At 39.8% G+C, this 21,951-nt stretch overlaps 1 protein-coding gene across 9 annotated transcripts in view; it reads left to right on the forward strand.

Annotated features, from left to right (window-relative positions):
* Window positions 1-21,951, forward strand: part of LOC139113851 (venom dipeptidyl peptidase 4) — a 248,684-nt gene that overhangs the window by 187,484 nt on the left and 39,249 nt on the right. For all 9 annotated transcript variants that reach the window (XM_070675285.1, XM_070675287.1, XM_070675281.1 and 6 more), the window contains 2 exons: window positions 14,655-14,707; window positions 21,694-21,893. In XM_070675285.1, the coding sequence (XP_070531386.1) occupies window positions 14,655-14,707; window positions 21,694-21,893 (253 nt within the window). The remainder of the gene's footprint in view (window positions 1-14,654; window positions 14,708-21,693; window positions 21,894-21,951) is intronic.

The raw sequence follows: 21,951 nt of genomic DNA on the forward strand, positions 1-21,951 counted from the left end.
TGTTATATGATCTGTTAATCGGAAATGAGTCATTTAATCGTCTTTATAATTCTACGGAGAGAAGGAAAAGCTATTATTTTGTTTCGCCTGACTTGGAAAAAATATATTTTAATATTATTAAATTTAAATGCAGTAAATTGAGTTTGTCAATTTGCTTTTAGATTTTATACTTTTTTTTTTACTTATAGACGGATTGAAGTTTATGAACAAAAAAATTGATTAAAACAATTTTATAATGAAGTCGAAAGTTCTAGCTGTCAATTATATAGCCATATAAATCAATATTCCGATGACGTAATGATCATTGCCGTGCTTCTCAATGAGACCATAACTCATTATCCGGTCGCGAGTATGCACCCATTATGTCCGTTTACGCGACAGACACACGATAGACCAATTGCTCAATATTGACATTGACTTGATGAGCGGAATGCGACAAATATTGTCCTTGTAAAATTAATTTTAATAAATATGCCGTGTGTAATAATTTTTTTAAAAATAAACTGGATGATTTAGAAAAAAAAAAATATATATATATATAAATGTATATTAAATAAAAAAATTTTATAATTTCCACTTTGCAAGGCTGAGCTGTTCTCTGTATTGTATCACATTCGATAATGTTCGAACACTAACTTAGGCCGATACCGTTGCAATGATTACCGTATCTAACAACGAGCTTTCATCAGCGTCGATGATTCCTACATCACCTTCCGACGATGGATTTTCCCGTCGACAACGTGTCTAACTCAAAGCGGCAACGAAACCGACCCGCATTTCCAAAGACCATGCTTGGCCGCAGTCGAATTGTTCATCGCGGGATTCGAACAATGTCATTAACGTATCTAAATTCTGGCGCGCGGCGTGCTGCTATTGTCGTCAACTGGCGAAGCTTTGTTACTGCAAACACGCACCTATACGCGCGAAGTGCGTGTGCGTCTAAATGCCCGCGGATCATACTGTTCCGCGGGAAGCCGCACAAATAGAGACACGTATAAATGAACGGCAGTAATGGCACCGGATAGAGGGATTCCGTTACCGCGAGTCTTGATCTCGCCGAGCTATAAACTTCGCTTTGCTCCTCGCCACGATAACGGCCATTAAAACATCGAGACGTCGGGGGAATGCATTGACGCGGCCAGAATTTTATCGCGCCTACAAACCGCGGAAAATCAACAGGAACAATCTCGTCGTGAAAATTATTGTAAAAATATCTCTAGTTTCAAAAATGCGAAAAAAAAAGAAGAAGAAGAAAATTGTTTCAGATTCGAATCTTTTTAGAACAAATATACTTTGCTTCGAGATCACTTCAAGTTCGGCGATCTAATTTTGAGACACTCCACGTATTTAGTGAAGGTCTTACTTTTTTTTTTTTTTATTTTTATCTCGTACCTTAGGACCACTTGCGGACTTTTCCAGCGTCGCTGGCTTACCAGCGTACTTTCTTAAAATTTCATATATTAAGAGTTTCCCCGATCCAATAATGTTCTTTCAAGCTCACACAAGAGTTCCGAATACCGCGGGTGTATCGAATTCGATTACGGGAGAGGATAAAGTAAAGCGAGGCTCATAAAAGGTGCAATTTAGAACGACGGCGACGGCATTCTCGCCAGATGCTATTATTGCATCCATTTGTACGTACTCGGTGAGCTAGCATAGATTCTCGCCAGTCGCGAAACGCAAACGGACCGCACGGCTGCACCGGATATTCGGTGGCCATGTCTTCGGTTGGTCCCCCGGATTTGTTTAGACTTTACTTCGTAAATAGGATTAGGGTTACGTTGATATAGCGCGCGGAGAAAGTCGTTTAGCATGCGTTTATTTTATTCCCAAGACCAGACTTGTCGAGTTCGTTGCTTCGATATTTGAAATAATCAAGCTACTCGTTTATTTCTTTTTCTTTTCACACCAAACCGATTTTGTTGAAAAGCATAGAATAATCCCTCCCAAAATAAAAAGTAAGAAAATCTATTGGTATTTATATATATATATATAAAAATACAGCTACGTTTATTGATTGTCGAAAAAATCTCGGCTAACTCGTCGATTGAAAACTGACGAAAATGGCGCGTAATTTTGGTGCCGACGGAACATATAGCCATCAGCAGTGCGGGCGTCACCAGGTGTGACGAGCGTTTGAAAAATTGCCAGTCATCTGCGTTCAAAGTTAAGCGCCCCGACGGTACGGCGTTACGAAAAATTAATTCACGGCTTAACGCACGTCAAAGGATTAGGGACGGTAGGCACAATGCGTCACGTGCGCGAGAGGTCAATCTACCTGATATATTCCATCACGCTGCAACGAATTTCGGCACGTCCGCCGGCGCGATTGCAGCAAGCTGCATGTTCCATCGTCCCATGGCGCGTAAGCGTCAGCTTTATAATACGGGCACAATCTTCTTTTAAACTGCACGTCCCGTTGGGAATAGTTCAGCTGCAAAAAGTGATCGTGAAACAAACTGTCGGGTCTCTTAGGCAATTCCTTCCAAATAACTTCTTTTCTTCTATTTCGAGCAGGATCAAATGCATCCTTTACTGCAAATTATTCGAATAACGAAACGTAGCTTTTGGAGAACGAGAAAATATTACTGCGCTTATTATTTTATTCTTATTATTCATTAATTTTAATTTCTTTAATTTTTTTTTTTTTTTAGTTATTTGCTTATTTTCTTAAAAATATTTTTAATATATCTTAATAACATAACGAACAATAGCTAAAGTGTGCGGCGTAATATAAGTCCACAGACGTGAAAGAGAGTCCGCTGTTCAAAACAGAGGAGCATAACTATCCTACTCAACAATGTAAAAGTCCCATAGGACATTCAAGGAAGATATTCTCGGACGGTTATTCGGACAAATGCTACCTTGTAACAAGAAAGGGAACAGACACTTTGAGATAACGTTAACCAAGCAGGAAATGCTGTTTCGCGAAAATGAGGTCTTGAAGTTGGTATGCTTCCATGCGGAATACAAGTTACGTGGCACATTTAAACTTTATATTTACGAAACGCTATCGCGAACGAGTTACATTGAGGAATCGCGCGAAATTTCAATTCTAAATAAATCAACGGCCGTGTTAAAAAAATATCTATTATTACGCGGTTGAACTTGAAGCGTTTCGCTTTGTGCTGAACTTTAATCGCGACGTCACCAATTCGCAGATACATTTACGGAGAATATAAATTTTGTTTGAGAGTGTTTTATTTAATTACGAACAGAAATCAGATTGGAAGTATGAGCGCGCGATTTAATTATTATCACATCTCTGCGAGGCTTTTATCTAATAACGTGCAGTTTTAATGAACGGGTCAAGTCTTTTCGCGATTATCCGGCGTTACTAGTGCAATCATTACGATACTTACGTTTGTGCATATGCGTTGTAACGATGTTATTTGTATGCAACAAAGAGAAAATCGAACACGGAAGGGCGTCCGAAGCTGATTATGATAATTAATTGCCCGGGGTAATTCAGAATATGCATAACAACACATTTGTATCGTCGAACAGATACTTCGTTAGTTATAAAGTGGAAAGGATAACAATGGTAATAACAGTTGAAGCAGCGCGATTGCGTAATTCTCTAACTGTTAATCGGACAACAGTCCATTAGATAACGTTCGGTATTAATTATCAAACTCTAAATTACAGAGCTCGAAATCAGAAAAATCTTTTGATGCTTCGGATTATAATTAAACGTGCGATTTCCGTTTTGGATATATTTCCGTCATACGCGACTAATATAATATCGATACAACTATTTCTTTTGGATCGGAGATAATTGCTACTCTGTAAAAAAAAGAAAAAAAAAGAAGTAAACGTTTAAGCTATTAAAAGTTAAACTAATCATAGTGACGTACTATCTGTAATGTAAGTATATTAACGGAGTCATCGATTTTCCTACTTCACCCTAAATTCAGCTTAAATATGTATATCTATCAGGCAATCGCTATTAACGAACATTGTTAGCGTGTTTACCGAATGGATTAACTAGACGTATTTTAAGCGGCTTGATAGCTGTTGCACAATCTGTAGTCCTTTGATGCTCTGATCTACTTCGTCTTTACATTCAGTGCATCTCCGTCCAGCGGGAAATGACCCCGCTAGTCTTCATACGGCTGACATATTACCAGTCTTCCTGAAAGGACATACAGCAACGTGCACACGTACCTATTCGCGTACATACCTCCGGAAATGCACACAGAGAGAGATTCAGAGAGGCATCTCGTCGCAAATCCAGCAGCACATTTATGTGCCGTATATATAAAAGATTGCTTTTATTTTATTTTATTTTTTTATTTTTTTTATATTTTTTTTTTCGTCAACGGTTTTAGGATCAATGCTTTACTGAACAAGCAGCAAGTTTGCTTTGACCGAAAGGGAGACCCTTTAGAGAAGCGGCGGCGATCTAAAATTTCTTACGGTAAACTCATATTTTCCGACGGCGGAATCACGTCAGCTTCCAAATAAATAAAAATATTTTTTCTACCAATTATCAATCACGATCGTTCATTTCACCGGCGAGCACGAAAAATTTAATATTGAAAACGCATTGTCTGTTTACGTTTATTTTATAGCACAATCGCGCGTTTTTACTGAAAACATCTAGCTGCGGCAGGCGATTATAAAAAAAAAAAAATAATAAAAAGAATCTTTTATACACCGTGGTAAAGAAGGCGTGTATAAAAACACCCTTTATATAACACCCTTCTCTGAAGAATGCATTTATAAAAAAAAAAGTGGTACTGCGGAGCTTGGAGACAATAACATGCCCCATTATAAAAAAGAAAAAAGGCAAATGGAAAAGACTATTTTATTAGGTTTCGCTTTATTTGTATATTTCATATCGCGACGTCTCAGTATTATTTTATTTATTAGAAAAGATAATTGTAACATACCGAAATAGTATTTTAACACTTGTAAAAAAAAATTAATAATAATAATAATTATGAAGATTATCGTTTGACTTAAAAACAAAATTAGAATTTTCCATTTTTTTTCCTTCCCTTGAAAAATGAATATATGTATATTATCGATCTTTTAAATAAAAAGTAGAGCATACTATCGGGAAAGCTTCCGTTGTACACGAATTCCTTTAAATTTTGAAAAACGTATAGCGCTCGTTAACTTGTGATTTCAAGAGGCACATTTATGTGCTTGTTAAAACCGCTCGTCAACCAGTTTTGCAAGATTACCGTTCGGATTCGTTATCGGCGAATTACAACGTCGTCCGTAAAGCCGCGCGTGCATTTGTAAATCAGAAAAAAAAAAAAATTGTGATTACGGAGGGATGCGTTTAACCGATAACGCTCGGGGATATTAGCCAATAAAGGACCTGTGTGTGTCGATTGAAACGCAATCGGTGCATGTGCATCGAGTGCTTCTTGATTTACATTATGTAGCTTTGGCAGTGTGTCGCAGCGGTGTGGCGTGTCCGCGGTTGAAATTTCCGATAGTCGCAGGAAATCGCATTGGACTGTAAGTGCCCTCGGTACCAGAGCATCCGCACGTTCTCATGTATCCTCGGTGCAGGCCACGCGATGGTGGCCACCACGAGCAGTGCATTAGAATTAATTCTTAATGTAACGCTTGCAGGCATCGCTGCAGTGCGACGGTCCGTTCGCCCGCGTTGGCCGTGTGTTTATAAAACCGAGCAAGATTTTCCGAGTGATTATGATGCACTCTGGTTCCATTCTTTCGGTATAAACGAAAAAAAAAAGGGATTCCTTGTTAATTAGCCTGCACAAGGACGCGTCGTAAATTGCTACGCTGTTGTCTGATTTGATGAATGAAGCAACGTTCAAAAGTGGTACATTTAATCGATGAGAGAGAATTAATGCCATAAGAAAATTATTCCTTCCTAATTTCACGCATCTAAAGCTTTCTGTTCGCGGCAGTGAAATTTAACTTTGTCCGTCACGCGTAAAGCTGCACGCGCGTAAAAGAGTAACGAAACCCTGAGCGCTGGAAATGTCGATTTATATACGTAAAATAAATTAAAAAATTTTTCCATTATTTCGAAGCGTTAAATTCGACCTACTTTTTAGTTTCAACTTCATTAATTGCTTCGATGCAGTGTAATTAATATAATGTAGACGAACAATCGCCGGCGATTATTTATTCCATCCAACTTTTCATTAAACGTTCGTTAACAATTTGGTTACGTACAAACGCCGGATTTAAAACACCGACTCTTTCATTTTGTAAAACATTTTAAATAATATCGCGAATATAAAATTATAATTAAGTCCTTGTTTCAACAAATTACTGTTTTCATAATAAATGGCCGCACCATTGAGAGAATATATATATGACGTGGGCATGAAATTTAATTTGATTCGGAAACTATGTAGTACGGTTATGTGTGAGGATCTTTTGCGGAGATCTTAACTGCTTTAACTGCATGGCAAACTGATTAAATGATAATTTTAGCCACATTCCCCAACAGTGTTTTCCGCTCCGTCGCACAAAACCGCGGATCGCTGCACACTGCAACATATCTATCGTGATAGCTGGCGTTACAGAAATACATATATTAGGAATCTTGCTTCAATTGTAGAAAACTGTCTTTATGAATTGCAAAATTTTTGACGCATAAAATTGATTTCGTATTGATATTTATATACATTATAATTTTTTTTATAACGCAAATTAGTTTCTGTGTGAAGCATCTTTTATTCGTTAGAAATATCTAAACGTTTTTCAGCGCGTACTAGTTCACTGCGCGTATTGACCTATGTTAACGCGCGCTCGACTGTCGCGGCCGCTGACCTCCGGGCGCGCCGCTCGCGCGGCCCTCCACCACGTGGACCGCGCCGCGCGTAAAATGACTACCGGCTGAGATAAACATACGCACGTGCTCACAGCTGACCGCGGCTAGCCGGCGCGCGGCGGGCCCGGAGGTCAGCGACCGCGATAGTCGAGCGCGTGTTGACATAGATCGGTACGCGTAGCAGACCAGCACGAGGTGAAAAACGTTTTAGATATCTAGTTTTTTTTAGCTCATTAATTAACTAATTAATTCTTGTCTCTACTGCTAGACAGATTTTTTTTTAAATTATGTTTTACTTTTTTACTCCTTATATACAATAACGGCTGGACGGTAGCTAAGGAATGTATCTAATCTGCGCGATCTAACCACTAGCTGCAAAAATCAGAATAGATGAATTTCTACTCGGGTTAGCTCTACTATAGTTTTTATAAAAGCTTTTGGTGCTAATATAACTTTTCGTGGGATCGATAGAAATAACCACCGCGGTTAATAATAAGCTGAAAAAGGGCTGGCTCTGCGCTTATCGCCAACTACTTAGAACGTTGATACGTGCCCCGGTATCCACTGCCCGTAATGTGCATCTCAGCGGAATCGAGGCGAGAGCGAGCTTTCGCATCGACTTTCTTACGCCCTCGCCGTGCCTGCTCGTCCGCGAAGGAACCGCTTTTCCGCACCGATAAAGGCGAACGTTGAGATTTTCCCCGTTGCCGCGAGAACGCTATTCGGTACTCTCTGCAGCGAGTCGCAGTAGATGAAGTCGATCTCGATCAACCGGGGAACCTGCGCGTACTGTCGTCTCTCGCGCGGCACATTCGCGTGTTTCCTCGGATCTCGTAGGCTAAATCGAAACGTGATCGCCCGAGTAAGGTGTTGATCGTTTTCGCGATTCAAATCGCGCATTCCTGTCCCTCTTCCCCTTCTCCTAATGCAATGCACCATTTAGCACGTTAACGTAATGCAACCCTAGAGAGGGATAAACATCAGCGCCGGTATTAAGAAACGAAACGGTGTCCATTAAAAGAGCGTTAACGATCCCCAGTTCGAGTGCTGCAATCTTTAATCTGAAGCTTTGAAGAAAAAGCTTGAACGTGAAATCGATAAAACTGCCGCGTTGTACATTATCAAAATTATTTGTAGGTATAGTTTCGTTGTTGAAATCGCCGCGCTTACAACTCGTCGGATTTCTATTTAGAACGAAATAAAATTTTAGTCACTCTACCGTTAAAATTTTTTTTTAAATTACTTTAATTCGGTAAAATAATAAGGTGTTACATTAATATGAAACGAACTGAGATTCTATCGTGGGATTACCAAGTTTTATGCGCTATGATAATATAGCGCGCGCTCGAGACTTTTTCCGATATCAAATATGGGGTTTTAGGAAGTTTCGGACTTAAAGCCGCGATTGCATCACGCGTTTAATTCCAAGTTTTATATTTTATGCGCGTTATCTCGTAAAACATAAATCATGCCGGCGATTTTTATTCCTTAATGACTGTCGCGCGTAATTAATTAATTCGTCCATCGAGCTCGAAGTCCGCGCACAGCCGGCAATGAATTATTTCATTTGTCGACGATTTATGTAAATTGCGCTAATCCCGCGGCTATAGTAACTGAATGACGTGCGGGAAATGCGCATAAATTATTCTTATTGAAGTTTTCGAAATTTGACTTTTTCTTTACGTTACCTCGAAGAACGCAGATCGATCCAGAATTAACGGTAAAAAAAAAAAAAATTGCGATAGCAGCGTGATAAATCTATTTTATAATTTTTTTTTTATTTGTACTTTAATTTGCTAAAAATCAGTAAATCGACAGATCAACGTCCGACACGACGTTCTTGGAAGCTTCTCTTTTTGTTAATAATTTATTAATTATTGCCGGTTCAATTGCTACAGCGATGATACGATATCTGATTCTAAGGCTGATCTGATTCGGTGCGTGACCAGGTTTAACGGAACGAAATGTACGTTTTGCGCGAACAAGTTCGATTCGGCAATCGATTCACATAAAGGAGGAAGGTCGACGAAGAGACTCTTCCGAATAAATCGCTCGTTTTCGGATAAGGCGAATCACCGGGGTGAAAATCGAAACGTGACCCCACATCTGTATCGCAAGAGTGCTTCATTCGCTCCCGGTTCTCTACGACGGACGGAGTTATTTGAGGAGAAATAGCGGGCATAAATATTCGCTTGAGATTGCAATCTGAACTCCCGGCGCCGCGGTGAAAATCTAAAATCATTTCGCTGCGATCACACACGCGCGCAGCGCAGTTTTCACAATTTTTATATAACAATTCGTGAAAATTCGCGAGAACTAAGAAAGTTAAACCCTTAATACGAAAATAACGTTATTGTAATTAAAAAAAAAAAAAAATAAAGGGATTATGTATAAGTACAATTTAAATTTCAAGCATCTTTTATCGCCAACAACTTGCTTGATTCACGAGCCACGTTAATACGCGCTGAACAATAATCCGGAAAAAAATTTCAAATTTTTAAAACATTTTATGTGTAATATTTATTATAAAATAACTTAAACGCTCTACATTTCAACGAAATTACTCGTAGAAAACGGCTGGGCGAGGTTCAATGCTAGAAGTTCTTCAGAGTATTAAAATTTAAGCTTTTTCACGCGGGATCGGCCGTATATACGGTCCAACCCCGTCTACTAAACTACATTAAAATCGAGAAAGTTAACATACGTTTTTATTCTTTTGGGAAATTAACTTGGGTGGATTATTTGAAAAAAATTAATTGCGGCGCAACCACTGACGGGCGCTGTACAATGGCCTCCTCGTTACGTGCAAAAGTTTCCTAATTAGCATCCGTCCGTTTAATCGACCACTTCGTGGAGCGACGCTTTTAGTTTTTAGTGACATTAGCGATTTTGTGTTTTCAAGATATGGCCGACGGATGGCCACTCGTATTGGACCGCGGCCAGCTAACCGAAAATCGAACGCTGGCGGTTCGCCTCTGGGAAATTAAGTGCGCGGGTGGAAAAAGCCGCGCGCAACCAGCAACAACAATCGTAAGGTGCATTACCGAAGCGCGAACGCGTCCGGATGCGCTCGTCGAATTTACATGATATTTTTACATACGCTATTGACATCCGCGCGAGCCGTTTTTGCGAGCGACGGCTACCGCAACGTCCCGTTCTTTTATTCATTGAATAAATAATTTATCAAATATTGCCGCATGCACTAGAAGAGAGAGTGACGCAAAAATTTCTCTCAAGTATTTTACTATGCTCGTATATATATATTTTTTTTAATTTTTTTTAATATCTGCATTACCATAGTATAAGCGTAATCAATGTACTGACACGAATTTAACGCTTGGCATTATAAAATTTAACTACTCGTCGCTAGTTATTCGTTAAACTAGGTGGCATCGACCATTATTCATCGAGTATAATTTTGTTACGCAAAATGGTGAAACGCGGCGGAAGGTACTAGTATCGCTATCAGTAGGAAACTCGACGTTTCCAGATGGCCACTCATTCTAACACAAATTACGATCAAAGCTGCTTAACTGTAGACCGTCAAACGAGCCGCACGCCACGTTTGTCTTAATATTATTACGGTACTATTAGCAGTAATAATAATTTATAGGTCAAATTTATACCTGAATGCATCAAGAATCTAGTATCAACGTTCTTAATTGATTAATTAACTAAATACCCTCGCTGTTATCAAATTACTGAAATGTTCTTAAAGGAAGTCACGTAGCTCCAGATCAAATTTAACAATTAATTTTCTTTACATCCTGACAAATAAAACCCTCAGTCGAAAGTGCATCAGAAACGAATCTAAGCCGCGTGAAGAAGCCGCATAAATTATCAGAAATTTTTCTGCACAAAATTACGCACGGGCGGCAAGTCTTTTTTTTTTCTCCCTCGCTCCTCCCTTTTCGCAAGGAAGTGGAGTTATGAAAAGCTGTCTGGTCAGCGGTGTGCAAAATAAACTTCTCCGCGGAGATCGCTCGCTCGCCCATGCGTGTTCGCACGTATCCGCGCAAACAATGCCGCTGTTCTCACAGCTATTCCTGCCTATCCATGCTTAAACCGCGCGAATCGAAGCGAAGCCGCCGTGAAGCAGCGCGCCATGTCCCGCGGCGCTGCAGAAATTAATTCCGCGTTAGGAATTACTTCCGCGCGCGCGAGAAAACTCCTGTAACCCGTGCAAGAAACATTAAATCCTGCTTCAAACTCTTTCCGCTGCTCGTATTCCCGCCGGTGCCGTACATTCGCGAAATGGCGGCGCTCTCAATTTTATGTAACGTTACAAGTCCGAGAGCCGGCCGCGGAAAATGAAATAATCCGGCGAACGGCGCGCGAACGTCTTCAGTTTTCCACCGCGACTCCGGCTGGATACTTCGAAACTTTCTCTCGCTACACCACTTAGGAAACGCATCAGCAGCTGAAACCCGAAGGACGTTAAATAACGTTACTTCTCCGCAATCGTACAACCGATCCCGACGGCTTTAATTAAAGGGCGAACGCGGAAAGCGAAGGGGATAAAGAACGAGATCGCAAATAATAATACATAAAATCAATATACTGCTCTTTCTCCCGCGAACTTAGCTTTAACAATTCCACGGTACGAGACAAAAGCGGTAAAATCAGTCAACTGTTTGAATTGTAAATTTTTATTATTCCGCGACTCCGCCTCCGTGCATATTTATGACGCGATGTATGTATGAGCCGGAAGGAAAAAAAAATATATATATCGATAGATTATATGAGCTTACGTAAAGGATTTTCGCATGCAGACTATCGACATATCGCGCGCTCTCGTGTGGTATTTATACAATTTTATATTGTCAGGATTATTTGATAGAACTTATTTGGCTCGCGGTGTCGCGCAACGAACTCAAATTCCCCCGAAAGTTTATTGCAAAATTTGGTTGAGGAAAAAGAAAAAAAAAAAAATATATGTATATGTATATATCAGGCACCTGTCTATACCACCCTACGTTTCAATCGCGTCAACAATAACGGCGGGAGGTCGCTCGTCACTTTTCGATTCATAACGCGAACTTTGATTAATTAATTTCTAACACGATTTTCATCGCGTGATTCATTTTTCATTTTCCTATCGCGCAGCTTAATTTGCCGGCATACAAACGATGTGTTATAAAAAATACTGACGCAGCGGCTCTGCAACGTGGTGAATATAATTTGGGATATGCGAGGGAAGTCTAAAGTTAAAAAGAAATTTTTCGAAATAATGCGGTGCTTGTATAATTTCCGTTGATTAATCGGAATAAGTCTTTTAACGATTACGGTGATTACCCGAAAAAATTTTGCCATTTCAAATAACAATTCATTACTTGAAAATTATTAAAAATTTTCTTAATTCTCGTACAGACTCTCGCTGTGATATATAATTTGTCGCTTCGACGAGAGCGAGGGGCAACTTTGGGAACGAATGGACCTTTATTCGATCGCAATCTTCACGATATAGCAACAAGTTGGCGGTACATCCTAGACGAGTCCTAATTTCTTGTCACTTTGATTTCGTCCGATTCTCACAAAATTTTTTTAATCGTTTTTGTGACCGTCTTCGAACCCCGTTTTCTCGCGCAATTCTATGCGGTATAAATTTATTAATTTAATTACGAATTATCAAAGAAATTGCGTTCAGTAAAAAATAAAAAATCCGACTCGAAAGGGTTACGTGTCGATGTGACGCACATATTGCGCACGAAGGAACAAGGTGCATGCACGTACTCGTACTTGGAAATATCGAAATTGAGGAAGAGCGGGGCGCGAGAGGGTTAATAGGGCAGCGGGGGAAAGAGAGGAGAGAACGGCACGCTGCGGCGAAGTGTTGAAGGCGGGAATAATGCGATGGAAACGAGCCCGCGGCCGATAGCGGACGCGGCCGCAACACGTGAAAATGGCGTTGCACGACCCTTATCAGACGGCCCATGATTTATAGGCGCGCCGCGAAAGAGTTAATGGAGGCAAAATAGCGCGCGGCGAGCACCATGAATCCTTCCGTATCGCCGGGTACTGTCGATGGCCGGTTCGTTCGACGGCCGGCGGGTTTCGCTTCCTATCATCCGGCCGGATCTCCCTGGGTTCCGAAATGTTCACGTGGGAATATCGCTGAACCATTTCCAGCCACAAGCGCACACTCGTTCCTCGCCGAATTAATATACAGCAACACTTCTAATCGTCGTTAATGTGTGCAGCGATATTGGCGTTTTGTATATTGGACTTCTCGCTAGCCCGATGCGGCGTTACGTCCGAAAGTAAATGTACTTAGTAATAAGTATAAATCGATAAATGATTTTATTTTAATCGCGCCTCGGAAATGTTTCGTAAAAAATGCACTTTGTACAAGGAAAGTCGCGTTTTCTGCTGTAGATAGCAAATTGTCGTAAAAGCTGGTTCTCTTGGTCGTTCAAGATGTCATATAAATTTAATCGATGGTATTTAATTTGTTGCGACCGCGAAGATGTTTCTTTGTTTTATCGAACGTATTAAAAAAAAAAAAAAAAAAAAAAGAGAAGAAAAGAGAGAGAGGGAGAGAGAGAAGAAAAGAGGGAAACCACCGGTTGATAAAATTAATATCTCAAGTAAAAAGAACGCACTTTCTCCGGGAACTTTCCTGAGTCACGATTCACCACACGATCGCAAAGTTTGACCATTAAACTTCTAAGCGTGGTTTAGAGTCCCCGACGGCGAATTCGCAGGCACGTTGATATTGGTTTCACTACTCGCTGTTTAAACTTTCGGACGCACGATTAGCCGTTTATTGCTTTTATTACTACGATTATTATTAGTGGCAAAAGGTATGCACGGAAAACAGTAAAGGGCCGTGAAATATGGTCGGGTTAAACAACTTGGTAAGAAGCGGGCGACTTCGAGGTGCGCGACGCAACCTACGCGAACTCGAAAAGTCTAATCGAATCATATTCGATTAAAACAACATTGTTGAAGTTTACGGAACTTCTGCTCCTTTCGCTACGATTTAACCAAATTGGAAATATAAGCTGATATTTTAATTAACAAAGGATTAATGATTCGTCTTATTATAATTACGTTGTGCTCAGTCGGCGTCTATTCTAATTTTGCCGTGTGTTCATTTATTTTGCACGTCACGCCACGTTTGTCAGGTTTATCCCGTATGCTAATCTCGTATACGCGTGCGAAAAGTACAAGCTCGGGACGTATTTTTATCAACGCTGACTTTATTATATTTTTGCCGCTCTATCCGTGCCACGTGAATGACGCGGGTAACACGAGCGAGAGGTTTTTATGGCAACCAACACACGGCCCTAGAAACCGTCGGAGAAACCCAGGGCAAAATGCGGTAACGAAATAGAATCCGGGTGGCATGTTATCGTATTTTATGTCACCCGTATTCTCGGCCACACTCAAATGCCTTGCACGGAAGCGGATATTTTTAACGCCGCGGATTCAGAAGCAGAAATTTCCATCACTTGAATGTCATTGCCCCCGTGAACGTTTGATCGATCTCCCGCTCTATCGGTTTATCGGAAACGTACGGTGTCCCTAAAATCAATCATCGTAGCGGAAAGAATAAATTTAAAGGCCTGAAAACTTGGCCTTTTATATAGACAAAAGAACGGCGAAAATCTGTCAGGAATGCTCGAATACTAACAAAGAATAAATTGTCTAATAAAAATAAAGCAAAAAAAAAAAAATAGAATAAACGAAGTATTATATTATAGTAACATGTCGCTCATGAAAATTACGGGTAGGAAATTGAATATAATTTGCCTCGAGGGTTAGATTTAGACGACGAAAAATTGAATACTGCTTGAAACAACTTTATCCGCCCACCCTTTACTATTTCCAATCGATTGGTTTTGGCAAATCAAATAAAATATCGCTTTCGTTTCTGTTGCAGCTGTATCGCCACACGTACCTGGCCCATTACAGGATCGTGAACCTGGAGACTCTGTAAGTAAACGAGCCGTGTCCCGACGGCATTTGCGACAATCATATCTCAAATTTATTCCGCGATTTCAAGTTCGGATTTGCATTTTAATCTCCACAAGTGGAGATGGGAGCACGGGGAGGGGTAAAGGCGTACCGTACCGCGTGCAAATTACAAACTGCGCGCGAATTTAATCCCGCGCCGTCTTACCGTCACCGTCTTGCCCACCCTACCCGGACCTCGTTCCGCGTCTGAGAACTTTCCCTCGCGGATTTGATCATTAACTCAGCATTTAGGAACGGTTATATCACGATTACTGGACCCACCGGCGCGCAGCGCGGGTTTCGCCCCGGCCGTCGGACGATCTTTTCGCTCCCTTACCTCGTTCTTCCCGCCGGGGAGGGAAAAAAAAATATATTTCAAGCTCTCTCCCCGCGGCACGGGCGCACTCGCGCGGTTAAACTTTTCCGCGGTATCGAAATGCCGGGCAGTAAAGACGGGACAAATCGTGCCTCACTTTCTTTTAAGACTTTCCTTCATTTTCTTCAATTTTCGAAAGTACTCCCTTCCTTTCTGCTTATGTTAGATTAAATCTCAAATGCGCAACTTTGCATACGTTTATATAAAGACAATGCTCTTTTCCTCATAAGATTCGAATTGAAAATGTGCGACTTTGCACATCTGTAAAGAGGGCTTCTTTTAAAAGGAATTTAAATATAAAAGAATTATATTATAAAGATTTTTTACTCCACGGAAAAGGAATTTATAACAAAATTTTTTTTTTTTAATATTATCTTTCAGATATCTTTTAGAATTTCTCATAGTTTTTATTATTTGATTTAAAATATTCTCATGACGCTGTGTCTTGATAAATATTATATTTTGGAAAGTTATTAATATATTGTTGATTGTAACACAAGTATTAATTAATTAATAACATATATCAAACCAATGATCTAGTGACCCGGTCTGTTATTGTGTTAAAATTATTTGTGCCTTTTGGCTGTCCACATTTAACTGTTTGTCCACATATTTGTTTGTTTATTAGCTCTCATTATACATATATTCGGTATTAATATAAATATTAATATCATTATTATATTCTCTATTTGCAACATGCTTATTAAGAAAATGCATAAACAACCTCAATTTTCTAACCCTTAACAAATATAAATAAATATACATATGTAAAAGAATATCTATAATATGTAAATAGTACAAATATTTTTCTAACGGGTCAAAAATTATTTGTCTTTAATTCACTAATCAAGTATTATAATTTGGCAAAATAGTCAACGTTAAAGTAGGCGATATTACGAGTTATCACACTTTTATAGCGAAAGAAACGATCCTTTTATGTAGTTCCAACTTCTCCCGGAATTTAAATCATCCGAAAAACTAGGTCGTCCGTAAAATTCGTAAAATTTCCAAGACCAATTTCTCACGATCGCGTATTAAAACCGCAAAGACTCTCGAGATTTGTGGGAACGGCGTTGTCCTCGTCTCCGCGGATCTCTGTCGTTCGCACTCCGCCAAAGGCACCGACGCGCCTTGAGGTTCATTCACGCGAAACCACGAGGTTGCTGGATCCTGTAGCCGGAGGAGCGCGATTCCGCAAAATTTCGTCGTTATATGTGGTCGCCGACGGCGAGTAAATCTCACAATTTTGAGCTTTACCCTTGCGCTTGAGATCATCGTACTCAAATAGTCGCGCAGATCAAATCTCAGTCCGTTTCTGAACGTGATTCGCAGACGTGCAAAGGCTGCGTATATCATCTTTGCATATAGAGCGGCTGTTTCATGATTTAACCGCGCACCTACCTACTGCAACAAGCGGACATGCTCTCCGCTGTCAAGTTTGAGTTTCATTGGATTTACGGAAAAGCCAAATTTTAAGACGAAAATCACGGATGATGTACACCGTAGAATTATTACAAAAGTAAAATCACAATTTCAGCAATTTCCAACGAGAAAATTCATACGTCTACTTTAAAACACGGAGCATGATTATATGTATATGTATAAATATTTAGTAACTTTTTAATTATTTTTCGAGTAATTTTTCTTTTTTTAAACATGTTGCAATTATGAATATTACAGAATAAAATTGAAATTAAGAGAAACTTGTAAAATAGTTTGTAATTAAATAAAAATTGAAACGCCGATTATTGTACGTTTGAAATCAATAGCGATAAAACTATATCTGTGCGTTTCTCGCGTAAAGTTATATCACGTGTCTTCGGATATCAAAATATATTATTATCTTAAACGAATGAAGTCATCTACTTTTATGATGAATTTTACAGACAAATAAAAGCCATTGTGCGGCCGCTGCATTGAGGCTATATCCGACGGTGGTTTCACAGGGGAGTGAAGAAATAAACGTGTATTCTCAGAAAAAGGCGGAATATATCCTGCCCCCCGACGCATACATCGCGCGTAATAGTACGCGTCATAATCTTACGTTTTACGTTGCGTGCGTTTTGACATGAAGAAGCGATTTTCCTTGCAGAGCGTATGCCGCCAGACATTTTTCGGGACGTGAAAAATAACGCCGTGGACGGGCGATGAAATAAATCCCTTACGAAATTTATGCTCATTTACATTTGTATTTGCAATACATATCCGTTCATTCGACATTGGAAAATGGACTCGAGCCAAGACGTTATTTCAGGCGTAGATAAAACGTTCCGCTCTGGAATTCCCTTTTCGCGATTGTAATATCGTGTCGCTGCGCAATCGAAATCTATCTCCAATCGAACGAAGCTTTACAACTTTTCAAAATCATTATTTCGCCGCTGATATTTCGACGAACAAAGTCGCAGCAAATGATTCTGCACGTTTTATATGATTAAAAGTGCCTGCTTGCGAGTCGAGCACAATATACATATTTTTAATATAATGAAAAAAAAAAAAAAAAAGAAATCTAATGTTCACTACCTAATTAGAATTCGTCCTCCGTGTAAGACCAGTTAATATTTTAAAAAGTAGTTGTTTATTTCACGAAAGTAAGCTGCGACAGGACTAATTTCAACCGCATTATGCACCGGTGTACTTTTCGCGGTACAGCTGTTTCAAAATAATTTCGCGGCTACGGTACGTAGGTGTACACCAGCGAGAGAAAAGTAATCTAACGCGATGTTTATGCATGGCGATTATTAATAAAAAAAAAAAAAGAGAAAAAAAAAATACATAATCTCTTATTTCGAGTTACTCCCAGCAAATTTAAAAATTAAAAAGCGCTAAGTGCTAAAGACTATTTTTTTTTTTCCTTACACAAATAGCGACGGTCTGTTCGCGCGCGGGCGGCAATGGCGTGACGAACAGTAAGGGCGGCAGTAAGCTCGCTGGCGTTTCTGACTTTCGGTGTCGCGATAAAAGGCAGAACGAGGATACACCGGTGTGCCCGGGGCGCAAAGCAAAAGAGAACGAGGAACGAGAGCGAGACGAGGAGCAGCGGGTAAATAAGCCGTGAGAGTTACCTCGCTATATATATTCCGCCGAGCGAGGCGAAGCGAGGCGAGGCCAAGCGAGCCCTGTGTCCTGCCATAAACTCGGTTTGTACGCTGCATGAATACCGGCGCCTTTATTTATGGCTTTTCGGGAAGAAGTTTGCCCGCGACGGGCCATCCAGCGACGACACGGTAGTCAACGTCGCGCTTTACGCTTTTCATCGATTTTCCGCGGCCGGTTGAGCCCCGTGAGCGAGAACGCCGCGGGTCATCGCGTGAATCCACCCAGAAAGAACCCGAAAGAACTCTCTTTCAACGTCGGTGGAAACAATCAAACGGCACAATGACACTCGGGATCTAGTTTCTTTAGCGACCCTCCCGAACACATTTGTCTCGAATTTCAGATCCGCTTAACTTGCCCGATTCCCTGTCTCTGATTAATACGGAATATAATTTTTACTACGGCTGTTCGAAGGAAAAAAATTAACTTTAATCATAGTTCTGAAAGTAATTAGCAACGCGCGTAAAAAAAAAAAAATGTATTAAAGTAATATTAAATAATTTGGAATAATATAATATTATTGAAAAAATTAGTTTTATCTACTTTTTTTTTATGTAAACGATAGAAATATTGATTTTGCGAAGCATTCGTGGATGTCAAATGATTTTCATATGATTTTCCTTTTCCACGCGCATGCATATACATGGTTACATAATCGTAAACGTGTTTGTTTGTTCTATCTGTAATCCCAGAAGCCGTCACAAAATCAATTTCAGAATGCGCGGTGTACGTTTTGGTTTATATCCGAACGGGTTCCGATTTTACTGTCTACACCGAAGGAGGCTCCCCTTTTCTTCGTCTCGTCCCAGCCCTCTTAAACATTTTCTTTCTATTCTCTTTCGAATGTATACATAAGTATACATGCATCTGGAAAACGTATCCGAGAACATATGCATTTGTGGGCACATATTGCGGCAACGTAAGATGAAACTCCCATGTTCCACGATATGTTCGAAGTTCTTTTATAGATTGGAATCTCCATGAAAGTAAGTTCTCGTAAAAAGTCGAAAGCAGAGCGCGGTGAAAATGCAACGATCGTTTGCAAGCGTAATGCTCATTTAAATGTCGAAGTTTCGGAAATGCGTTTATTGCAAACGAGCCGCCCGATTCGCTCGATTTAACAAAATATTTGTTAACAATGTCAATGTTACGAGAAATTCCGACGAATTAAGAGATCCCCGGATGCAACCGGCGAGAATAAGCTTCAATGCTTCGTGAAAAACATTGTTTCCGCGCAATTATTTAATTGATCTCTTGACCGGCGCGTATGAGATGGCGGTTCACTGACTTCATTCGTTTTCTCTCGATAATGTATTTGCCAATAGTTTGTACGCGAATGGATTCCGATAGTTTTCCGTATGCGGAAACGAACGTTTCGGAGTTGGCAATCTGCCATATATCAGAACCCGATCTCAATTTTAGAACTTTTATCCAAAATAGATAAAACTTTTATCCGAAATGACAGTGGAAAAAAAAATGAATAAAAAAAGGATAACAATGACGAGCATGAAGTGAACGTGTCGCATCGCCGTTTTCATTTATACCTGTCGCGCGTGGTAAAATATCTCACCGTTAGTTACTTGCTAAACATCTTAAATCTTAATCCGACGTCAAAGGAGTAAAATATTCAACTTTGTTTGTTGAAACGTTTTTAGTACAATAACGCGATTAAATAAAGAGCTAGGGTCTCTGTCGATGTACGGTTAGAAGCGTCAATTAAAGTTGCGACTATATTCATTGAATCTAAGGCTTTGGCACTCGAGTCAACAAATGGAATGTTTTGCGTCAATTTACATCGTTTACACTGTAGGATCTACAATGATATTTTTACGATGCACGAGGGCAAAAATCAACTTCCCTTAATCGGCTTTTCTCAAGCCCTTTGTAAACAACGTCTTCCTAATCGCGAACGAGCGCGGAGGTCTTTAGTCTCGACAGAAATTACCTGTTCAAAACTCAATTTACGAGAAAATTGTAAATTACGAACATCAAATAGAAAAAAAAATGAAAGATATATATATAAGTATCCTTTTTTTTATCGATAATTAAATTTAATTATATACAATTTACGAAAAAATTCTAAACGCATAAGAAAAAAATGGAACATAATTTACTTTAAAAAAAAAATGTAATTTAATTGAATAAAGAGATTGCGCGATTAAAGGGACTAGAACACAAAAAATTAACGTATTTACACAATTTAAAAAAAAGAATTTATTAAAATTCGAAAAAATTCTACTGTATTAATGATTGTAACGTAACTTTATATCGCACGAGTAATAAGTTAATTAATGCACGGTGGCATTATAAGGGATAATTTATCGCCAACGGTAACATACTATTCCATAATAGTTTGCGTCGTGCTGAAAGCATCAATAATATGGTTTTCTACATAGTTATCAATATGCAGGAACAATACGCTACCGGCGGACCTATTTTGATGTTAATTGCATCTCTGAATTATAATCGCAATTATTCCCCGAGTAATTACTTATTTGCCGTATTATTTGATCGTTCCCTCGTCGGTAATAATCACCGGCTATTGTGCAAATATCGGACCTTTGACGAAGAATTTGTGGCGCGGATTATATTTCCGCGGTCAAAGCTACTATGACAATACGACGCTACAGTAATGTCTCACTCGGAGCTACGTTGGGTTGTTCGGCAGTTTCGAACTAGATCACCGCCTAAAATCATACGGAGTTACAGCATTGTTCAACCGGGACTCGGTTACGTCATTGTTGGTTGCAGCGATCGGTCGCGAGCAACGAGCAATAACAACGTGGACGTGATCCGGAGGCGCTTAACGTCGTCTTTCTGCCCCTCTCAACTTTATAAAACCCGAATTTCGATTCCGATCCCGTTGTCAACCACGGATTTATCCGGCTGACATCGGGACTCGTGAAGAAAACTAAAATTTCTGCTTTTATTTTATTTTTTTATTTTTATTCGTTTATTTATTTTATTTTTTTTTTCTATCCCGTGGATAATTTGGGGGAAAAAATCATTTTGTTTAAAAAGCGTAGCGTGGCGGCATTTCGTACATCAGGCGGTACATTAGCGAAATCAAAAGATACAAAATGTATGAAATGTTTGTTCCCACCCTACTACTTAACTTATTTCGCCGCATTTTTCATTTCTTCGTTTAAAACGGCGATGTATATATTTTCTTGGCTTTTACTGCATTTTCTTCTTTCGTAATTTCGTTACTAAAGTAGTAAAAAGTACCTGTGTTCGTAACATTTTTACCGTAACCATCCGTCCTTGAAAGCGCAACCTCCTTCGGGAGATACTGACTGATGAACATTTTATTTACAACGGGAAAACGTGAAATAGGAAGGCATGAAGAAAAGCGGGAGGGCTGCGCACGTCATGTTTCTTTTCCGCGGAGCGTAAAAAGCGCGAGTGGTCCGCCTTGGAAAAGGCAGACACGCGAGAAATGACTACAAGTCGTTGTTTTCGCTGTATTACGAAACGTGATGTCGTATGTTTGCAGAACGGAAACGATATTGGCGGCAAACGAGTCGACGCCGTTGCAGCTCGCGACCTGGGCGCCGCGCGACAACGCTCTGATCTACGTATACCAGAATAACATCTACTACAGACCGGAGGCTGAGGTGGCCAATGACTATCAGATCACTAACACGGGAGTGTTCGGGACTATCTACAACGGAGTACCGGACTGGGTGTACGAAGGTACATAGTCTAGAAATATATTTGCTCTTTACAATTATTTACCAGTTGACAGATTTTC

The sequence above is a fragment of the Cardiocondyla obscurior genome, linkage group LG03 (assembly GCF_019399895.1).
Source record: "Cardiocondyla obscurior isolate alpha-2009 linkage group LG03, Cobs3.1, whole genome shotgun sequence".
NCBI lineage: Eukaryota > Metazoa > Arthropoda > Insecta > Hymenoptera > Formicidae > Cardiocondyla > Cardiocondyla obscurior.